This window comes from Populus alba, chromosome 19, assembly GCF_005239225.2.
Source record: "Populus alba chromosome 19, ASM523922v2, whole genome shotgun sequence".
Taxonomy (NCBI): Eukaryota; Viridiplantae; Streptophyta; class Magnoliopsida; order Malpighiales; family Salicaceae; genus Populus; species Populus alba.
In genome coordinates, this window is record NC_133302.1 from 4,262,761 (window position 1) to 4,279,978 (window position 17,218).

The window sequence follows — 17,218 nt, forward strand, 5'->3', positions numbered from 1 at the left end:
GAACAAGAATCAATCGCGTTCCACGGCATGACGATGGCGGTGAAGTGCCTTCCAGTGGGAACTTGTCAATATTCTCCAATACTGGACGACCCACACCTAAAAATGCCGTAAGAGGAAGATATTTGTCGGAAATAGAATTCAAACAAGCACACAACTATGTTCTATTTAACTGTGATGAGCTGAGACCATTTATTCAGTAAGTCTATATATGTGTAATAGTAATTAAACTTTGTCAGTAATATACTGTTAATTATATATTGTAATATCATACACTCATTATCACTTGCAGGCAACATCGACAATATTTGCTCTCCAATAACTCGCAGCTGACCGAATCCCAGATCTTTCAATTACAAGATGAACAATTTGCCACATGGTTCATAACACATGTAAGCACTATCACAAACTCATTCTAACGTATGCATGTCATTACGAGATTCTCGTTCATTTACCGTGTATTGATGTACATTTAATTACATATATTTACAAGGTTTATCAAATGGGAAGGAGTGCGCCCAAGTCATTGTCTTCACTAAGCCTCGGCCCTGAAAGAAAAGTTAAGTGCTACAATGGGTATTTTGTCAATGGATATGTTTTCCATACTGAAGAATACGGGCAAGGAAGAAAGACATACAACTGCGGTGTTTGTGTTAAGGGATCCACAAGTAGCCAGTTAGAAGTTGACTACTATGGTAGATTAGAAGAGGTCGTCGAACTGCAATATCATAGCGAGCATAATAAAGTGTTTTTATTCAAATGCTATTGGTATGACACGACGGACAGAGGAATCAGAGTTGATCCACACCATGGTCTGGTCGAAATCAACTCAAAAGCTAGACTCCGCAACATAAACGATGTCTTTGTTTTCGCAAAGCAATGTCAACAAGTTTATTACACATACACCCCTTCATTTAGAAAGGATCGTTCAAGAGTTGATTGGTTGTCCGTTTTAAAAACAAAACCACGGGGTCGTGTCGAGGTTGTTCAGGATGAGAACGAAGACACAAGTGTGCGAGATGAAGTCTTTCAAGTTCGTGAGTTGGTTGAACCATATCGAGTTGCTCCTTCGATTGAATTGGAAGAAAATTCAAATTTTCGAGTTCTCGATGATAGTCTTGTTGATATTGACGTAGAGGAGTTGAATGTTGTTCTCAGCTCTAGCGGACAAACAAATGTCGATGAAGAAGATGATATCCATATTGAAGATTGCGATGAAGATTATGACAATTCAATTGACGAGGAAGAAGAAGAAAATTCCGACTAATTATGAAAATGAAGCCCTATGTAAAAACATTTGTCTCATGTAATTTAGATTATTGATGATGTATTTTGTAAAACAAAATATTTACTGTTTAAGCAATGTGGTTATTGTGTTTATGTGATGGACAGTTTATCAGTTAAGTTTCTGCAGGAAGGTAAACAAGCAATACAAAGACAACCTTTCCTGCATCATGCAATCTTACCTACGGATAGTGATCCATCGGTATCTCACAGAGAGTTCGAAATTAATTACGCGAAATGCCACCACCACCGACGACATTACAGACGGCTTCACCGACACATACACCGACGGATTATAGTTCGTCGGTATCTCACAGAGAGTTTGAAAATATTTACAACAAAATGCCACAATCACCGACGTCCATACCGACGGATAAGCATCCGTCGGTATCTCATAGAGAGTTCGAAAATATTTACGCGAAATGCCACCAACACCGAATTACCGACGGAGTAGGTCCGTCGGTAATTTGTCGGTTACACATATTACCGACAGAATTACCGACGGACCGCGCGTTTTCCAAAGTGCGTTAATTGCGCCTTTGAACTTGTCATATTACCGACGGAATCACCGACGGACTGCGAAAAATTTGGAGGGCTTTTAAAAATTCGGAGCGAAATTCGAAAAATACCGACGGAATTTTGACCTGTTACCGACGGAAAATTGACCTATAAGTTTCAGCCCCGCCGCTTCGCCTCATTTTTTCTTCTTCTCCCCGCCGCTTCGCTTCTCCTCCGTTTTTCACCTTAGATTTTTCATTTTTTTCACCTCAATCCTTAAACACTTTCTCCTTTAATCTCTAGCAAGATTTGGTGTTGTAAATCTTCATTATATTAAAAGGTATGTGTTTTTTTTCTAATTTATTTTATTTTATTTTATTTTTAGTTGTTTTTTATTTTTGTTGTGTTGGTGTTTTTTGTTGCAATGTAGATAAAGTTTTGAATTTGACACATTATTAAGGTATGTATATTTCGTTCCTTTTTTTTTGAATTTTTTGAATATTTTTTGAATTTGTTGAATATTTGTGAATTTAATTGTTGAATAATTGAGTTTAATTGTTTGAATTTATTGAATATTTTTTTGTTGTTGTGTTGTTAGAATTGTTATTAGTTAATTTAACTTAGAATTAGTTAAAGTTGAATATTTGAATATTTTTTGAATATTTTTTGAATTTGTTGAATATTTGTGAATTTAATTGTTGAATAATTGAATTTAATTGTTGAATTTATTGAATATTTTTTTGTTGTTGTGTTGTTAGAATTGTTATTAGTTAATTTAACTTAGAATTAGTTAAAGTTGAATATTTGAATATTTTTGAATATTTTTTTGAATTTGTTGAATATTTGTGAATTTAATTGTTGAATAATTGAATTTAATTGTTGAATTTATTGAATATTTTTTGTTGTTGTGTTGTTAGAATTGTTATTAGTTAATTTAACTTAGAATTAGTTAAAGTTGAATATTTGAATATTTTTTGAATTTTTTGAATTTGTTGAATATTTGTTAATTTAATTGTTGAATAATTGAATTTAATTGTTGAATTTATTAAATATTTTTTTGTTGTTGTGTTGTTAGAATTGTTATTAGTGAATTTAACTTAGAATTAGTTAAAGTTGAATATTTGAATTTTTTTGAATTTGTTGAATTATAATTGTTAATGTTGAATTGTAATGATTAATTTGTTGAATTATAATTTGTTGAATTTATTGAATATATTTTTTGTCATATTTTTTATTGTTTTGAATTTATTGAATTGTAAGGATTAATAGTTGAATATGTTGGAATAATTAGTATAGATTGGTTCGATTGGTTGTGGCTATTGTTAATATTTGCAGGTTTGTGGATTTGGGTAGTATCCAGTATAGGGGAGGTGCTGCCGATTTGTTTTTAACTTTTGAATTTTATTATACAATTATTAATATAAAATTGTTTAGATGCGCAAAATGAAAACCAGAGCTGGTCGTCTAGTCGAATCAAGTTCGTCTAGCAGCGATGATGATGTTTCCTTAGGTGCCTCTCAAGAAGAGGCACCTACACCACCTGCGCCGTCAACCGATGCTGCCTCTTTCAGCGATGTTTCACATCGCAGACGCGGCATGCCTTCGAAGCGGAATCAATTTACCCGCCAGTTCGAGGCACAGTGGAAGGACGATCTTTCAATGTAAGTTTGTTAATGTTTTAGTTTTTTTTATATAAAAAAAACAAATTTAAAACATAATTTATGAAGTAATCACAAATTAATTTCATTTCTTTTCAGGTTCACAAACATTGAGGCCGCACGATTAATATCATCGGCGTTTAAAGCGTCGATGGAGATTCCATTGTTTCAATGGAGTCAGATATCCAGACATCCTGAATGGATGCCTCAAATCCATGCATGGTTTCGTAGATTTGAGGTTCGTGTTAATATATAATTTTCAGCTTATTTCTAATAAATTCAAGTTATAATTGTAAATAATTTATTAACATTTTAAAAGATTATTTTTTTATATACAGCATCGATTCTGCTGGGACGATGAACATGACAGTGTTGTGAGGAGGGTGTGGGAAAATCACGCGGCAATTAGGAAACATCGAAAACAATACGACTTTTTTTTACATAATTATTTATGTTTTGAAATGTAATTTTTTCGTGCGTGAATTATGTTGCGTGATTTTTGGTATGAAGCCTAGAAAAAAGCAAAAAAAACAGTGAGGGATAAGGTGTTACAAGGCTGGAACGATATTGCGGTTTGGAGGGATTTCAAACCAATATACATCCCGGAAGATATATGGCCGCACTATCTTCAGCACGTGATGTCTGAGCTGTTCACTCGACGCTCACAGTCCGGTGCCGGCAACCGGAATCGGCAAATTCATGGCTCGGTTACAACGCACACCGGCGGCTCCGTTCCGTTTGCTGCATATGCGAAACGGATGGTAAGATTAATTTAAATGAAATATATCGTTCAATTAATTTTTTGTTAATACATTTGTTTCATCATATATAGGCTACGTCTCTTGGACGTGAGCCGAGCCCTATGGAGCTGTTTGTGGAGACGCACGTGCGGAGTCATGACCGCCAAAAGGGGACGCAACAGTTCGTTGACAACCGTGCTCAACAGTTTGTGGTGTGTTTGTTCAACCATTTTATTTTATAAGTTATTATCATGTTTATTGAATTGAATATGATTATTTTTTTTCTTTTCAGGAGACCTATAATAATCGGTTGAGGGAGAGATACGGGGATGATCCTTCGACCCATCCGGAATTCGATCCAGATTTGTGGATGGAGGCTGGATCGTCAGGTGGACCCGATAAAAATCGGGTTTACGGGCTCTCCAACACTACCGCTGCCAAGTTGCGGTCGACCGGTACTGCTTCAACCGGTGGGAGCTCCCAATCTGTATTGAGCTCCCAATCTAAGGAATTTGTGGCCTTGCAGCAAAGGTGCGACCACCTATCAGAGGCGTACACACAACTCAAAGAAGAGCAAAGATTGGCGAACGAACAACACAGATTGGCGGACGAACAACGCATAGCAGAGTCTGAACAACAAAGAGCGGCCTATGAAGAGCTTCGTCAAATGGTCATGAACATGACACAAGGTGGAACATGTGCGCCTAATCCTTTTTGGCCGCCTAACCCCCACCCTCCTCCTCCTCCTCCTCCTCCACCTTTATATTAATTGTTTTTTTTTTAAACACATTCATTTTGTAATGAATATTATTTAACTTTGAGTTTTTGTTGCTTAATATAAATTTTATTTGCATAATTGGTTTGTATTACTATTAATTTATATTATTTTTTCTAAATAATTAAAAAAAAAAAAATTACAACAGGGATTTACCGACGGAAAAAATCCGTCGGCATTGGACAGTGCCTGCGGTATTCCATCCCATCACCGACATATTCACCGATGGAAATAATCCGTCGGCATTGGACAGTGTCTGCGGTATTCCATCCCATCACCGACGGAAATAATCCGTCGGTATAAAAATACCGATGAATTTACAGACGAATTTATTCGGTCGGTATGAAATATCACCGACACTTTTGCCGACGGATATAGTCCGTCGGTATTTACATAACACCGATGGAAAATATTCCGTCGGTATATTCCAAGCGGGAAACTTTTTTTTTTGGCGCGCACGGTCCGTCGGTAAAACCGTCGGTAAATGTTTTTTTTGTATTACCGACCGATATAGCGACGGAATGTGGAATTACCGACAAAAGGTATTCCGACGGGCGTATTCCGTCGGTAATATAGTCGGTAAATACTTAGTGATGAACGTTCTATCACACACCGACGGAATATTTCCGTCGGTAAAACTGTGAAATCTTGTAGTGATAGAAAATACATTAATATGTTTAGTTGAAAAAATAAAAATATAGATATATAATAAATTTATTTTTCAAATAATTTTGATCCTTTAAGGATATGCTCCACTATCTTGGTCTTTTTTCTATATCAAGACAATGCGTAAATGTTTCCTCTCAACTCTAAGAGATAATACCAATTTAGTCCTTATATTTTTGTCAAGATTTTTATTCAAGTCTTCATACTTTAATTTTTTTTAATCTGAGTTCAAAGGCTAAATGTTAAAAACAAAAACTTCAAAACTATATCATTAAGCTTTATTTCAAAATAAGCAAAATCAATTGCTGCACTTTATCAGTGTCTATCCATAGATATTTCCTTTACATAAGGGCATATATTTAACATTTTATATATTTATTTATTTTCCTCTACCTGAATTAATCTCATAGATGGAAAAGCTTTTAGTTTTAATCAAATGGAAAGGAAAAATCATAGAAACAAAAGCAGAACCGACTAAAAAAACAGAGAACATTTTATTTTCTGCATAGTACGAGCATAGTACAAGGAACAAAACCAGACCACATTTTATGCCGCTAAGTCTTATTTCTTTCTCCGTAGTGATTCATACATAAAGCCTCTTGCAATTTCATAGATGCAATCTTAATCCCTTCCATATTGTGATTGACGGGACGCACTAAGAACACCAACTTCATCCCTGTTGTTCTTAAGCCTCCTGGCATCTTCCCTTGAGATCTGGAATGAGTTTGCTACCACTTCTTCAGGCAAGGCCCGGATGGTAGAGACTCGTCCTGCCAATTGACTGATTTGTGCATTGTCATTAGTCTTGAATGATACCCACTCGAGCCCTTGGCTTCCAGCCTTCATCACCACTGCAAAGTTTTGTGGTGCTGTTACTACTTGACCCTTGCGAACTTGTCCATCAAATACTGCCTGTCCATTGTCTCCAACAATCTGAATCCTTCCATTTCCTCCTGTGATGTACATTATGCTGTGGGCATTGATGTTCCAATATGGTGACATCAAAGCATTCTACAGTACAAGTTCCCATAAATTTGATTTGTTATTTTTCTTTTAATAAGAAAAGGTACTGTAATGTGAAAAAAAATAAAATAAATGAAGGTTGCATGGATTTTCTTACTTGGTAAAGGACACCTCTCTCAGCGCTAAGCTGGACATGTCGAAGGATGGGGAGATTGAGGCTGTTGACAGTAGTGAGGCGTCCGGCACGTGGATTAAACACATCAGCATCTTCTGGATCATTTATGTTGATCTTCAACCTGGCTGTGCAGAAAGTTTCCTCCACACCGTTGTCCTCATGACGACGACGTGTGCTCCTTCGGGATTCTTGTTGTCTTTCTTCCTCCTCTTGACTCTGTCGTGGACTGATCACATGAAGTTCATGCTGAGTTCGGACAATGATTCCTCTGTTATCATTTTCGTTCTGCATCCTTCTTGCTAGTTTGGTGTCAATGTTGAAAGCTTCTGCAAGGATTTGCTCGTTGAAACCGCTGAAGACATTGCGAGATCTTTCTTGCTGTTCTCTCCGACTTTCGTCTTCATATTGGCGTCCATGCTGACCTTCATATTGGCCTCTCTGGTATGAGCTTCTTTGGCTTTGTGATTCTTGTGGTGGGTTTCCAGCCAGGAAAAATTCCTGAAAAGGAAAATTAATGTTTGCTTATGAAGTAATCCTTGTTAATTTGCTTATTTTATGACATCGCACGCTTGAATTTTTATGATTCTTACCCTGAAATCCTGATCAAGCTGGTTGGCAGGATTGCTTGTGTCGAGAAGTTGAACAAGAACGAGAGGTGAATCACCATTGTTATAAAACCAATCAGCAACTCCCGAAGGCAATGCAACTACATCACCCTCTCTTACTTGTCGAACCTTCTGGTGCTGGTCTTCGGAGCTTTCTCTTCGATCTTGAGAAGAATTTCCTGATGATTGGAACGTCTCTGGACAGCCAGGAAATACAGCTCCGTGAATGCCCCTACCTACATTGACACCAAAAAAGAGATATTAGTTTAGTTTAGATGGGAAATTTTATCATATTAAGTAGAAATAATTGATTGCATGCATGCCTTGTTCTACAAAGATGAGCTTAGGTGCATTGGAGTACGCAGGCAACAAGAGGCCTCGGTTGTTAATGGTATGACGGATAACTACAACTCCAGCGCACTGAAACTGCTCATCATTCTCGTCCCAAATCTCAGTGACACCAGCCTCTGATCTGATCTTTCGAGCAGGCTCGAGGGCATTGATCCTATCAATTTGACATTCGCTACGTTGAGAGCGTCGTTGCCCCTGCTGTTGCCGGCCATGTCGTGAGGATACTTGCTCTATTTGTGCAAAGCAACAATTGAAGAGAACAAGAAAGCAAAGAGTAAGAGATAACAAAGAACAAGAACCCATGCTTATTGTAGTTCTTCTACGGTGTTGTGGAATTTCAGGGTTAAGTGGGCTGGTATTTATGTGCAAGATTGTGGGTTTCGCATCTGGGACGTGGCAATTCGGTTTGCTCAGTTTTTGCTAATACTTTCTGCATGTAATTTTGTCCTTTCTTTTGCATGTCTGCAATTCCCTTTCTTGCTTACACATATTTTCTTTATGGGTACGTGTTGCATAATGTAATCGCATTGTTCTAAAATCTTTGTCGTTTATGGCGTGCATCAGGCTGGCTTGAGACGAAGAGAGACGTAGGTTTTTCCATGAATATTTATAAAACACGGTACTGCTAAGCGGCTTGATTTAGTGGCTTGTCGATTTGGAGTTCGACAAGTACTTCGTGATCTTTTTTGAAACATTTTATTAGAGATTGAGGTAGTTAAATTTTGATAACTTGGAAGATTAACTAAAAACCCAGTAAAAAGAAATTCTCTGTTTTTTCTTCAGCAGCCATGCTTTCATGGCTCTTTTTTTTTTTTTTTTCCTGCTTCTTTAACTATCATCTTATTAGCCAGAAGTCAATAAAATCTCACTATAATCTGAAAAAAACTAACAATCCAATTGATTCTGTAAAACTCGGATGAAATCCAATCAAAAGTTAATTGTAATAATTTTTATTAAAAGCAGCCTTGGTTTTTTGATAGAACCAAGTTGGTCGAAACTTATAGTTTGATCCAATTACCTAGAATATTCTTAACCAGATCAGTTGTTAAACTAGATTTGATGACTATGCTTTTCTGGATTCGTTGCGTCGTTAGTTTCTTACATTGATGTTTGAGCTTTTACTATGTGTATATGTGCGTGTCCATATTTGAATAGTGTTGCATGTCGCTTGCCTCCATGTTTCTGACATTGTAGGTGACTTGTTTTTGCATGCAAAAATGCGTGGCAGGAGATATATGTACACAATTTGCATGCAGCAGTATATATGTCTCAAAATAATCAGTATTTCACTGTAGTGGATTATCCACAATGTTAGAGTATAATACCTGAGATTGTGACACTTGTCATAATTTTAATATAGTAAATAGTTAGTTAATTATCTGAAATTAGTTAGTTTGTTATCTATAGCTTTATATATAACTATGTGTAATTACAAATTGATTAAGTGAATCTATCAGTTTGTTCTGCTCTCTCTCTCTAGCTTCTCTCTACATCTCTCTCTTTTTCTTTTTCTTTCTGTGATATTGATTCAATTTATAAGACTATAGTTTTTGTTTGATCAATTGATATAGCTTAACATACAGTACAATTTACAGTAAAATAACTGTTGTTACTCATTTTTGGGTTCCTATACAAAAAATAAGAAAATATAAAAAAATATTCGGAAGGAATAAAAAAATATAAAAAAATAACATGAGTGAGAAAAAGATACTGGAACACCCATAAAATGACTAGAAATTGGTTGAGGAGGTTCAAAAATACAAGAATTGAAATTTGATGTTATATTTTTTACTGATGAGAGCCCTATTAACAAAGAAAATTCAAGTTGAGAAAGAAAAGTCCAAAATAAGATGTTTATGGACTCAATTAAATTTTATTCAAGGTTTAATTGAATTTATAAAAGGTTTAATTGCAAGAAAATTAATTTTTTATGTCAATTTAGGCTTTTATTGGAAGTAATTAAAGTTATGGGGTCCAATTACAATTTTGAAGAGTTGATTTGGTCAAATCAGGGGTTTAATTGCGTAATTATTGAAGTTTGATGGCCAATTAAGGACCTAATTGAAACAATCCAAAACCAAGGACTAAATCGGAAAAGGCAATAAAATCAAGGGGTCTAATTATAAGTTTTCTGGGGGGCTTGATTACAAAATTGTAAAAAACATCCAAGGACCAAATCAGAAATATTCATTTTGAAATTTTGAAACGACGCCGTTTCCACCATTAATGGTCTTCGAACAGCTGTGAATCGGTGACGATAATGGGTACGTGTTGCATAATGTAATCGCATTGTTCTAAAATCTTTGTCGTTTATGGCGTGCATCAGGCTGGCTTGAGACGAAGAGAGACGTAGGTTTTTCCATGAATATTTATAAAACATGGTACTGCTAAGCGGTTTGATTTAGTGGCTTGTCGATTTGGAGCTCGACAAGTTCGAGATCTTTTTTGAAACATTTTATTAGAGATTGAGGTAGTTAAATTTTGATAACTTGGAAGATTAACTAAAAACCCAGTTAAAAAAAATTCTCTGTTTTTTTTTTCAGCAGCCATGCTTTCATGGCTCTTTTTTTTTTTTTTTTCCTGCTTCTTTAACTATCATCTTATTAGCCAGAAGTCAACAAAATCTCGACTATAATCTGAAAAAGACTAACAATCCAATTGATTCTGTAAAACTCGGATGAAATCCAATCAAGTTAATTGTAATAATTTTTATTAAAAGCAGCCTCGGTTTTTTGATAGAGCCGAGTTGATCCAAACTTATAGTTTGATCCAATTACCTAGATTCTTAACCAGATCAGCTGTTAAACTAGATTTGATGACTATGCTTTTCTGGATTCGTTGGGTCGTTAGTTTCTTACATTGATGTTTGAGCTTTTACTATGTGTATATGTGCGTGTCCATATTTGAATAGTGTTGCATATCGCTTGCCTCCAAGTTTCTGACATTGTAGGTGAGTTGTTTTTGGATGCAAAAATGCGTGGCAGGAGATATATGTACACAATTTGCATGCAGCAGTATATATGTCTCAAAATAATCAGTATTTCACTGTAGTGGATTATCCACAGTGTTAAGAGTATAAAGCCTCGTATTGTGACACTTGTCATAATTTTAATATAGTAAATAGCTAGTTAGTTATCTGAAAGTGGTTAGTTTGTTATCCATAGCTTTATATATAACTATCTTGTGTAATTACGAATTGATTAAGTCAATCTAACAGTTTGTTCTGCTCTCTCTCTAGCTTCTCTCTTCATCTCTCTCTTTCTCCGTCTCTGATATTGATGCAATTTACAAGATTATAGTTTCTGTTTCATCAGTTGATATAGCCTAAAATACAATGCAATTTACACCCATTATCACAATATTAGGTTAGGGGTGTTCTGGTTTTTCTGTAATTAAAAAAATAAAATAGAAGACACTGCGCCTTTTGAGAGGCTCATGAGCGTCTCCTAGTGGCTGTTGATGGTCTTCAATGAAAACTATGAAAAAACATTGAAATTAAGAAATCTTTATGAAAATTAGCAAAAACTCTTTGAAGCTAACTACTTCCTTTGTTTGTTTTTTTTTTTTCTAGTTATTTTTAAATTTTTATTTATTTTCGTTGTTATTTTATGACTTTTTTTCTTTTTAATTTATGTCAGGATTAGCCACTATTCAAATAATTTTATAAGTTATTTCATTATAGGCTGAGTAGCCGTGTAGATGCTCGTTGAGAGCTTCTTGTGTTAATTTAATCTCATCGAAGGAATTTAAGTCTTTCCGATATTAGCGCTAGGATGCCTGTTTCTTGGTACAAGGCATTCTATGGCCTCTTCTTCTTTTTCGAGCCTAGAACAAGGTTTAAAATCCATGTTTGATCCAATATCATTAGCTTATCAATTATCTAGAAAGAAATATTTAGGATTGATTCTCTATTTTCTTCATATATTTTTAAACCCTAATTTAAGTTTGTTCCTAACTTTGGATGGTTTAAGCCTGAAAAAAACTTCTATAGAATTCTTTTTAGACATAAACTTGTCTATAATCGTTCCATTAAAAAAACTAAATGCGAAAGAGATTTTATTGTACCCAAGACTCAATTTTTTATTCATTGGAGTAGTTTAATTACAATGTTGTTCTTGAACCATAAAACCTTTGAACTATATATTGGGTGTAAAGTGGTTTTTTCACCTTAATACAATTATATTTTTTAAATTATATGGGGTTAGATTGGTAATTTTATTTTATTTTTTATATTAAAATTACTAATTTAACCTTAGAATAAAATAATTTAATACTTACTACCCAAGTATTGTTTTTTTAAATAGTGTAATTAATTTGATGCTCTTAAATAATTTTTTTATTAATATTTTTTTAGCGATTTCATCCTTCAAAATTAAATTTGTTGAGAGATAAGTTTTTTGGTTGAACCCAGGTCAAGGATTTCACAAATTACAGGTTGAGAGATTAGACCAAGTTTAGATAGTTCGCTTGGTTTTTCTTGGTTTTTGTTTCCTTTTTTTTCTTATTTTTAATCATTTTTTTTTGTTTGATTTTATTTGGTTAGCCCTCTATAATTGGTTTTCACTTTCACTCATACCTTTTTTTAATCTATAAATGATTTATCAGCTTACAAATATTTTTGAATTTTATCCCTTATGATTTTTTAACCTTTCAGATTTAGTATTCATTATTTTAAATGCTATTTATTTTGTTTGGAATTATTTTAATTTTTTCTCAAATTTCATCTCCACCTTAGGTGTTTTTCTCTCAAGTTTTATCTACATTCTTTTTTGTTTTTTTTTCCAAGTTTTTTATTAATAACTTTTTCATCTTTTAAAATTAAATTGATTAACAATTAATCTCCTTGATTGAACTCAAGTTCAAGATTTAACTAGTTACAAGTTTTTAAGATTAGACTAGGTTTATGATGTTTGCCTGAGTTTTCTTTTGTTTTTTTTTTTTTTTTCCTTTTTTGAAGTTGATGTTTTCTTCGTCTTCTTCTTCTTTTTAAAGTTTTGTTTTTTTACTTTTTATGATTTTCCTTTTATTGGGTTACCATTGATTTGTTTGATATACGAATAGGCTCAAATATGGTTCTTTTTATTCTTTTTTTGCTACTATATTTTTTGTTGTTATTTTTTCTTTCATATTACTTAAATTACCACTTGATCTATTTACACAAGACTTATATTTCTTTTTGCATAAAAAAAAAAATTGCTCAGCCCACTGCGAAACATGAACAACATATCTAGTGTCATTTATAGCTACTTCACTTTTTTCAATTGTAATTTTTAACTTAAATACATAGGTGCTCATATTTCTTCTTCTTTTTTTTTCCTGGTTCACTTTTTGTCCATGGGGGATCTTAATTTATAGTTTTAAACTGTCAAATATGCTTAACATGTTCTTTCATTTCATTGAATTGGAGATCAAGAGTTTTTAGTCTTCAAACCATTTAGATCATTTATAACTGATTAGAGGAAGCCACACCAAATTTTGGTAGCACCAAAAGTCTCTAATACGTACTGATTCTCTACTTGCCGCCACCACCCATTCAAACCCATTAATGGTGTCATTTCTTGATGATGTCAGTAATGGAGGAATGATATTAAGGAAATCGCCAAGTAGTACTTTGATGAACTTCAATCAAAATTTATATTAGTCGAAAAACTTAATTAAACAAGTTTAATTAAGTGTTGTAAGGATGAATAAGATATCGGTTAACCTCTTACAAAAACTTATAAATCCATTCTGATTTTTTTTTTCTCATTGATAGAAAATCTTAAATTGCATATATACATTAACACATAGCCCAAAAAAATACAAAAACATACCAACCGGAAGAAACACATATACAGGACAAACTCAACTACAAACGATTGAAGCCGCTAGCGAAGGAACAAATCCATAAAACAGTCCTTGTGCATCCCTCTATGTCTTTAAGCGTTCATCGAACATAACGCCCACCATCTACACCAAAGATGTTCGAATCACCACGTACCCATGAAGAAAATGTACGTGTAAGCAAGAAAGAGCATTTGCAGACATGCGAATCGAAAGGACAAATTTACATGCAGAAAGCATCAATAGAAACTCTAGTCCTAACTATTTTCGCCACGTCCCAAATCCTCAGCCCACACTATTTTGCCTATAAATACTAGTCCCTTAATCTTGCCATAACACAGTACCATACGAAAGAGTTTGAACAAGCATGTCTTCCTCTACTTTGTTTTCTCTTACACTTTGCTTTCTTGTTCTCTTCAATTGTTGCTTTGCTCAGATAGAGCAAGTGACCTCGCGACATGACCAGCAACAAGCGCGACGACGCAGCTCTCAACATAGCGAATGCCAACTTCAGAGGATCAATGCCCTCGAGCCTGCTCGGAGGATTAAATCAGAGGCTGGTGTCACTGAAATTTGGGACGAAAATGATGAGCAGTTTGAATGTGCTGGTGTTGCAGTTATCCGCCATACCATTCAAAAGCGAGGCCTCTTGTTGCCTGCATACACTAATACCCCTAAGCTTGTCTATGTAGAGCAAGGTATGCGCTTAAATATTCTTTACCATTTCACAGTTACAATTCATAATATACTTCTGTTGGTGTCAATGTAGGAAAGGGCATTCAGGGAGCTGTATTCCCAGGCTGTCCAGAGACATTCCAATCATCAGGACAGTTTTCTCGAGATCGAAGTCAAAGCTCCGAAGACCAGCACCAGAAGGTTCGACAAGTAAGAGAGGGTGATGTAGTTGCCTTGCCTTCGGGAGTTGCTGATTGGTTTTATAACAATGGTGATTCACCTCTCGTTCTTGTTCAACTTCTCGACACAAGCAATCCTGCCAACCAGCTTGATCAGGATTTCAGGGTAAGGATCACAAAAAATCAAGCGTGGGATATCATGTATTAAGCAAACAAGGATGACTTTATAAGCAAACATTAATGTGCCATTTCAGAATTTCTTCCTTGCTGGCAACCCACAACGAGAATTGCAAAGCCAAAGAAGCTCATACCAGAGAGACCAGCTTGAAGGTCAACGTGGACGCCAAGACGAAGATGAAAGTCGGAGACACCAGCAAGACAGAAACCGCAATGTCTTCGGCGGCTTCGATGAGCAAATCCTGGCAGAAGCTTTCAACATTGACACCAGACTAGCAAGAAGCATGAGGAACGAAAAAGATAACAGAGGCATCATTGTCCGAGCTGAGCATGAGCTGCAGGTGGTAAGTCCACATCAGAGCCGAGAGGAAGAAGAACGTGAAATTGAATACCGAGGGGGACGAGGTGGCAGATTCAATGGCATAGAGGAAACTTTCTGTACTGCTAGGTTGAAGCACAACATCAATGACCCAGAGCGTGCTGATTTCTTTAATCCACGTGCTGGACGCCTCACCACTGTCAACAGCCTCAATCTCCCTATCCTTCGATCTGTCCAGCTTAGTGTTGAGAGGGGTGTACTCTACCCGGTAAGAAAGTCTATGCACCCTTCATTGAATTTTTTTTCTTGACATTACAACAATTTCTCTTGTTACCAAAAAAAAAAAAAAAACTCACAAACTGGGTTCATGTGGATCAAAATTGTTTCATTGGCGATGTATATAGTAATCCCTTGTATTATTACTTGGTTGTGCTATGAGTCCTGGTTTTGGTCAAATATCACATGCTGTGCTTAATTTATTGTGAATTTCTTACTAATGTACGTACATTGAATGTGATCATGCACTGTAGAACGCTATGATGTCACCGCATTGGAATATGAATGCACACAGCATAATCTACATCACCAGGGGAAATGGAAGGATTCAGATTGTTGGAGACAATGGACAAACGATATTTGATGGAGAAGTCCGCGAGGGTCAAGTAGTTACAGCACCACAGAGCTTCGCAGTAGTGAAGAAGGCAGGAAGCCAAGGGTTCGAGTGGGTATCATTTAAAACCAACGACAATGCACAAGTTAGTCAATTAGCTGGACGTGTCTCCACCATCCGAGGTTTGCCAGTGGAAGTGGTAGCAAATTCATTCCAGATCTCAAGGGAAGATGCTAGGAGGCTGAAGAACAACAGGGAGGAAGTTAGCGTTTTTAGTCCTTCACAATCTGGAAGGAGTGATGAGATTGCATGAATGCAATTGTAAGCTGAACTAGCAAGAGGCTGTATGTCTAAATCAGTAGAGAATGAAATAAGCCTAAGAGGGCATGTAATGTAGTCTTGTATGGAACCTTGTACTATGCATGTTTTATGCGGGAAATGAATGAAATGTTTGCTTTCTTTTCCCTTCTTTTATTTTTTTTCCTTTTTTTAATTAATTTGAATATTTAAACTAATTTGTGCCCACCTTGAATAATTCTAAATTGACTCAAACTCATGATTTCTCATTAATTTTCAAATATCCTTTCACTATGAGAGAAGAGGAAGTTCTTCTAGCTACGACTACTTCAAGTTTGTATAATATCATTGCCATCATCACTACGTACCAATTAACGATATATACATATATATATACTGATGCCTTGAGTCAAACATGCTAATATTTGCTGCAACAATGATTGATTTAATGATTAAAGTTTCTTATTATGGGATGTGTTGTAATATAGAAAATATTATGTTTCCTCTTGTATTGTTTTATATGTGTAATAGGCTACACCATAACATATATACAATGCCCTACTTATATAAATAGTAGAGGAGCTGCTATATTAGAGGCACCCTCACTAAACTATCACAAATCCATGATTTAACTTGGTATCAGAGCCTCTCTACCTTAAATTGGTTCTTCTACTTTCTGCTGCAGATTTCTTTTTTTTCCTACCGCCGTCCCATTCTCCTCTATTCTCTGTTGCAGAAACCATTCTTCTTTTTGCTCTCTGTCACAGCCTACAGCCTCGTTATTTCTCCCCTATTACACAGGCTACAACCTCGTAATTGCTCTCTATCACAGGCTACAGCTTCGTTAGTGCAGGCTACAGCTTTGTTATTTCTCCTCTCTGTCACAGGCTTCGCATGATAGCCATCTGTTATCATCATCTAGCATTAATGTCAGCCTCTGTTCTCCAAATTCTTCCTCCCTAGTCCCTGGACTCACCACAGCCACCAACACAGCCATGGCTCCTTCTCCTGCAACAGCAGTTCTTATTCCTCTCTCCAACACCCAGCAGGTTATTAATCTCAAACTTACCAACAACAATTATTTGTTTTGGCGTATGCAGATGAAGCCGTATCTGATTGGTCAAGGAGTTTTCTCGTTTGTTGATGGCTTCACTCCATGCCCCTCTTCGCAGATTATTGTAGTACCGCTTCTGCTGTCTCTACTACCTTCAATTGTAGACCCTGCCAAGCGTTCTTGGCTTGGAAATAGAAGACCAGCTTGTCGGAAGTTACCTGCGCGGCGATTCTGGCGATTTTCTCATTTTGTTTGCTTGATTTGGGGTCTTGAGAGTCGTCACCTAGTATTTATTGAGGGTTACTAGGAAACCTGGATTTACTGGTCATGGTTAGAGATTCGAGGGTAAGGGACTGGTTGTGGCTAGGGAAG

At 35.7% G+C, this 17,218-nt stretch overlaps 2 protein-coding genes across 2 annotated transcripts; one reads left to right on the forward strand and one right to left on the reverse strand.

The window, feature by feature from the left end:
• Nucleotides 1–6,175: 6,175 nt before the first annotated feature.
• LOC118033219 (legumin B-like) lies at nt 6,176–8,015 on the reverse strand. The gene is made up of 4 exons (XM_035038122.1): nt 7,685–8,015; nt 7,347–7,597; nt 6,739–7,254; nt 6,176–6,629 (listed from the first exon to the last, which is right to left on the reverse strand). Exons 1-4 carry the CDS (start codon nt 8,013–8,015, stop codon nt 6,240–6,242), a joined length of 1,488 nt encoding a protein of 495 aa, XP_034894013.1. The 3' UTR covers nt 6,176–6,239.
• Nucleotides 8,016–13,902: 5,887 nt separating this feature from the next.
• LOC118033218 (legumin B) lies at nt 13,903–15,808 on the forward strand. Its single transcript, XM_035038121.1, has 4 exons — nt 13,903–14,233; nt 14,305–14,555; nt 14,644–15,153; nt 15,416–15,808. Exons 1-4 carry the CDS (start codon nt 13,903–13,905, stop codon nt 15,806–15,808), a joined length of 1,485 nt encoding a protein of 494 aa, XP_034894012.1.
• The last annotated feature ends 1,410 nt before the right edge of the window (nt 15,809–17,218 follow it).

Excerpts from the sequence above, each read along its gene's own strand:
- LOC118033219 (XM_035038122.1), bottom strand. The coding sequence starts at position 8,015 with ATGGGTTCTTGTTCTTTGTTATCTCTTACTCTTTGCTTTCTTGTTCTC. Across the intron at positions 7,255-7,346 it reads AGCTTGATCAGGATTTCAGG|GAATTTTTCCTGGCTGGAAA; the intron begins GTAAGAATCATA and ends TTTCCTTTTCAG. Across the intron at positions 6,630-6,738 it reads AGAGAGGTGTCCTTTACCAA|AATGCTTTGATGTCACCATA; the intron begins GTAAGAAAATCC and ends CTTGTACTGTAG.
- LOC118033218 (XM_035038121.1), top strand. The coding sequence starts at position 13,903 with ATGTCTTCCTCTACTTTGTTTTCTCTTACACTTTGCTTTCTTGTTCTC. Across the intron at positions 14,234-14,304 it reads GCTTGTCTATGTAGAGCAAG|GAAAGGGCATTCAGGGAGCT; the intron begins GTATGCGCTTAA and ends GTGTCAATGTAG. Across the intron at positions 15,154-15,415 it reads AGAGGGGTGTACTCTACCCG|AACGCTATGATGTCACCGCA; the intron begins GTAAGAAAGTCT and ends CATGCACTGTAG.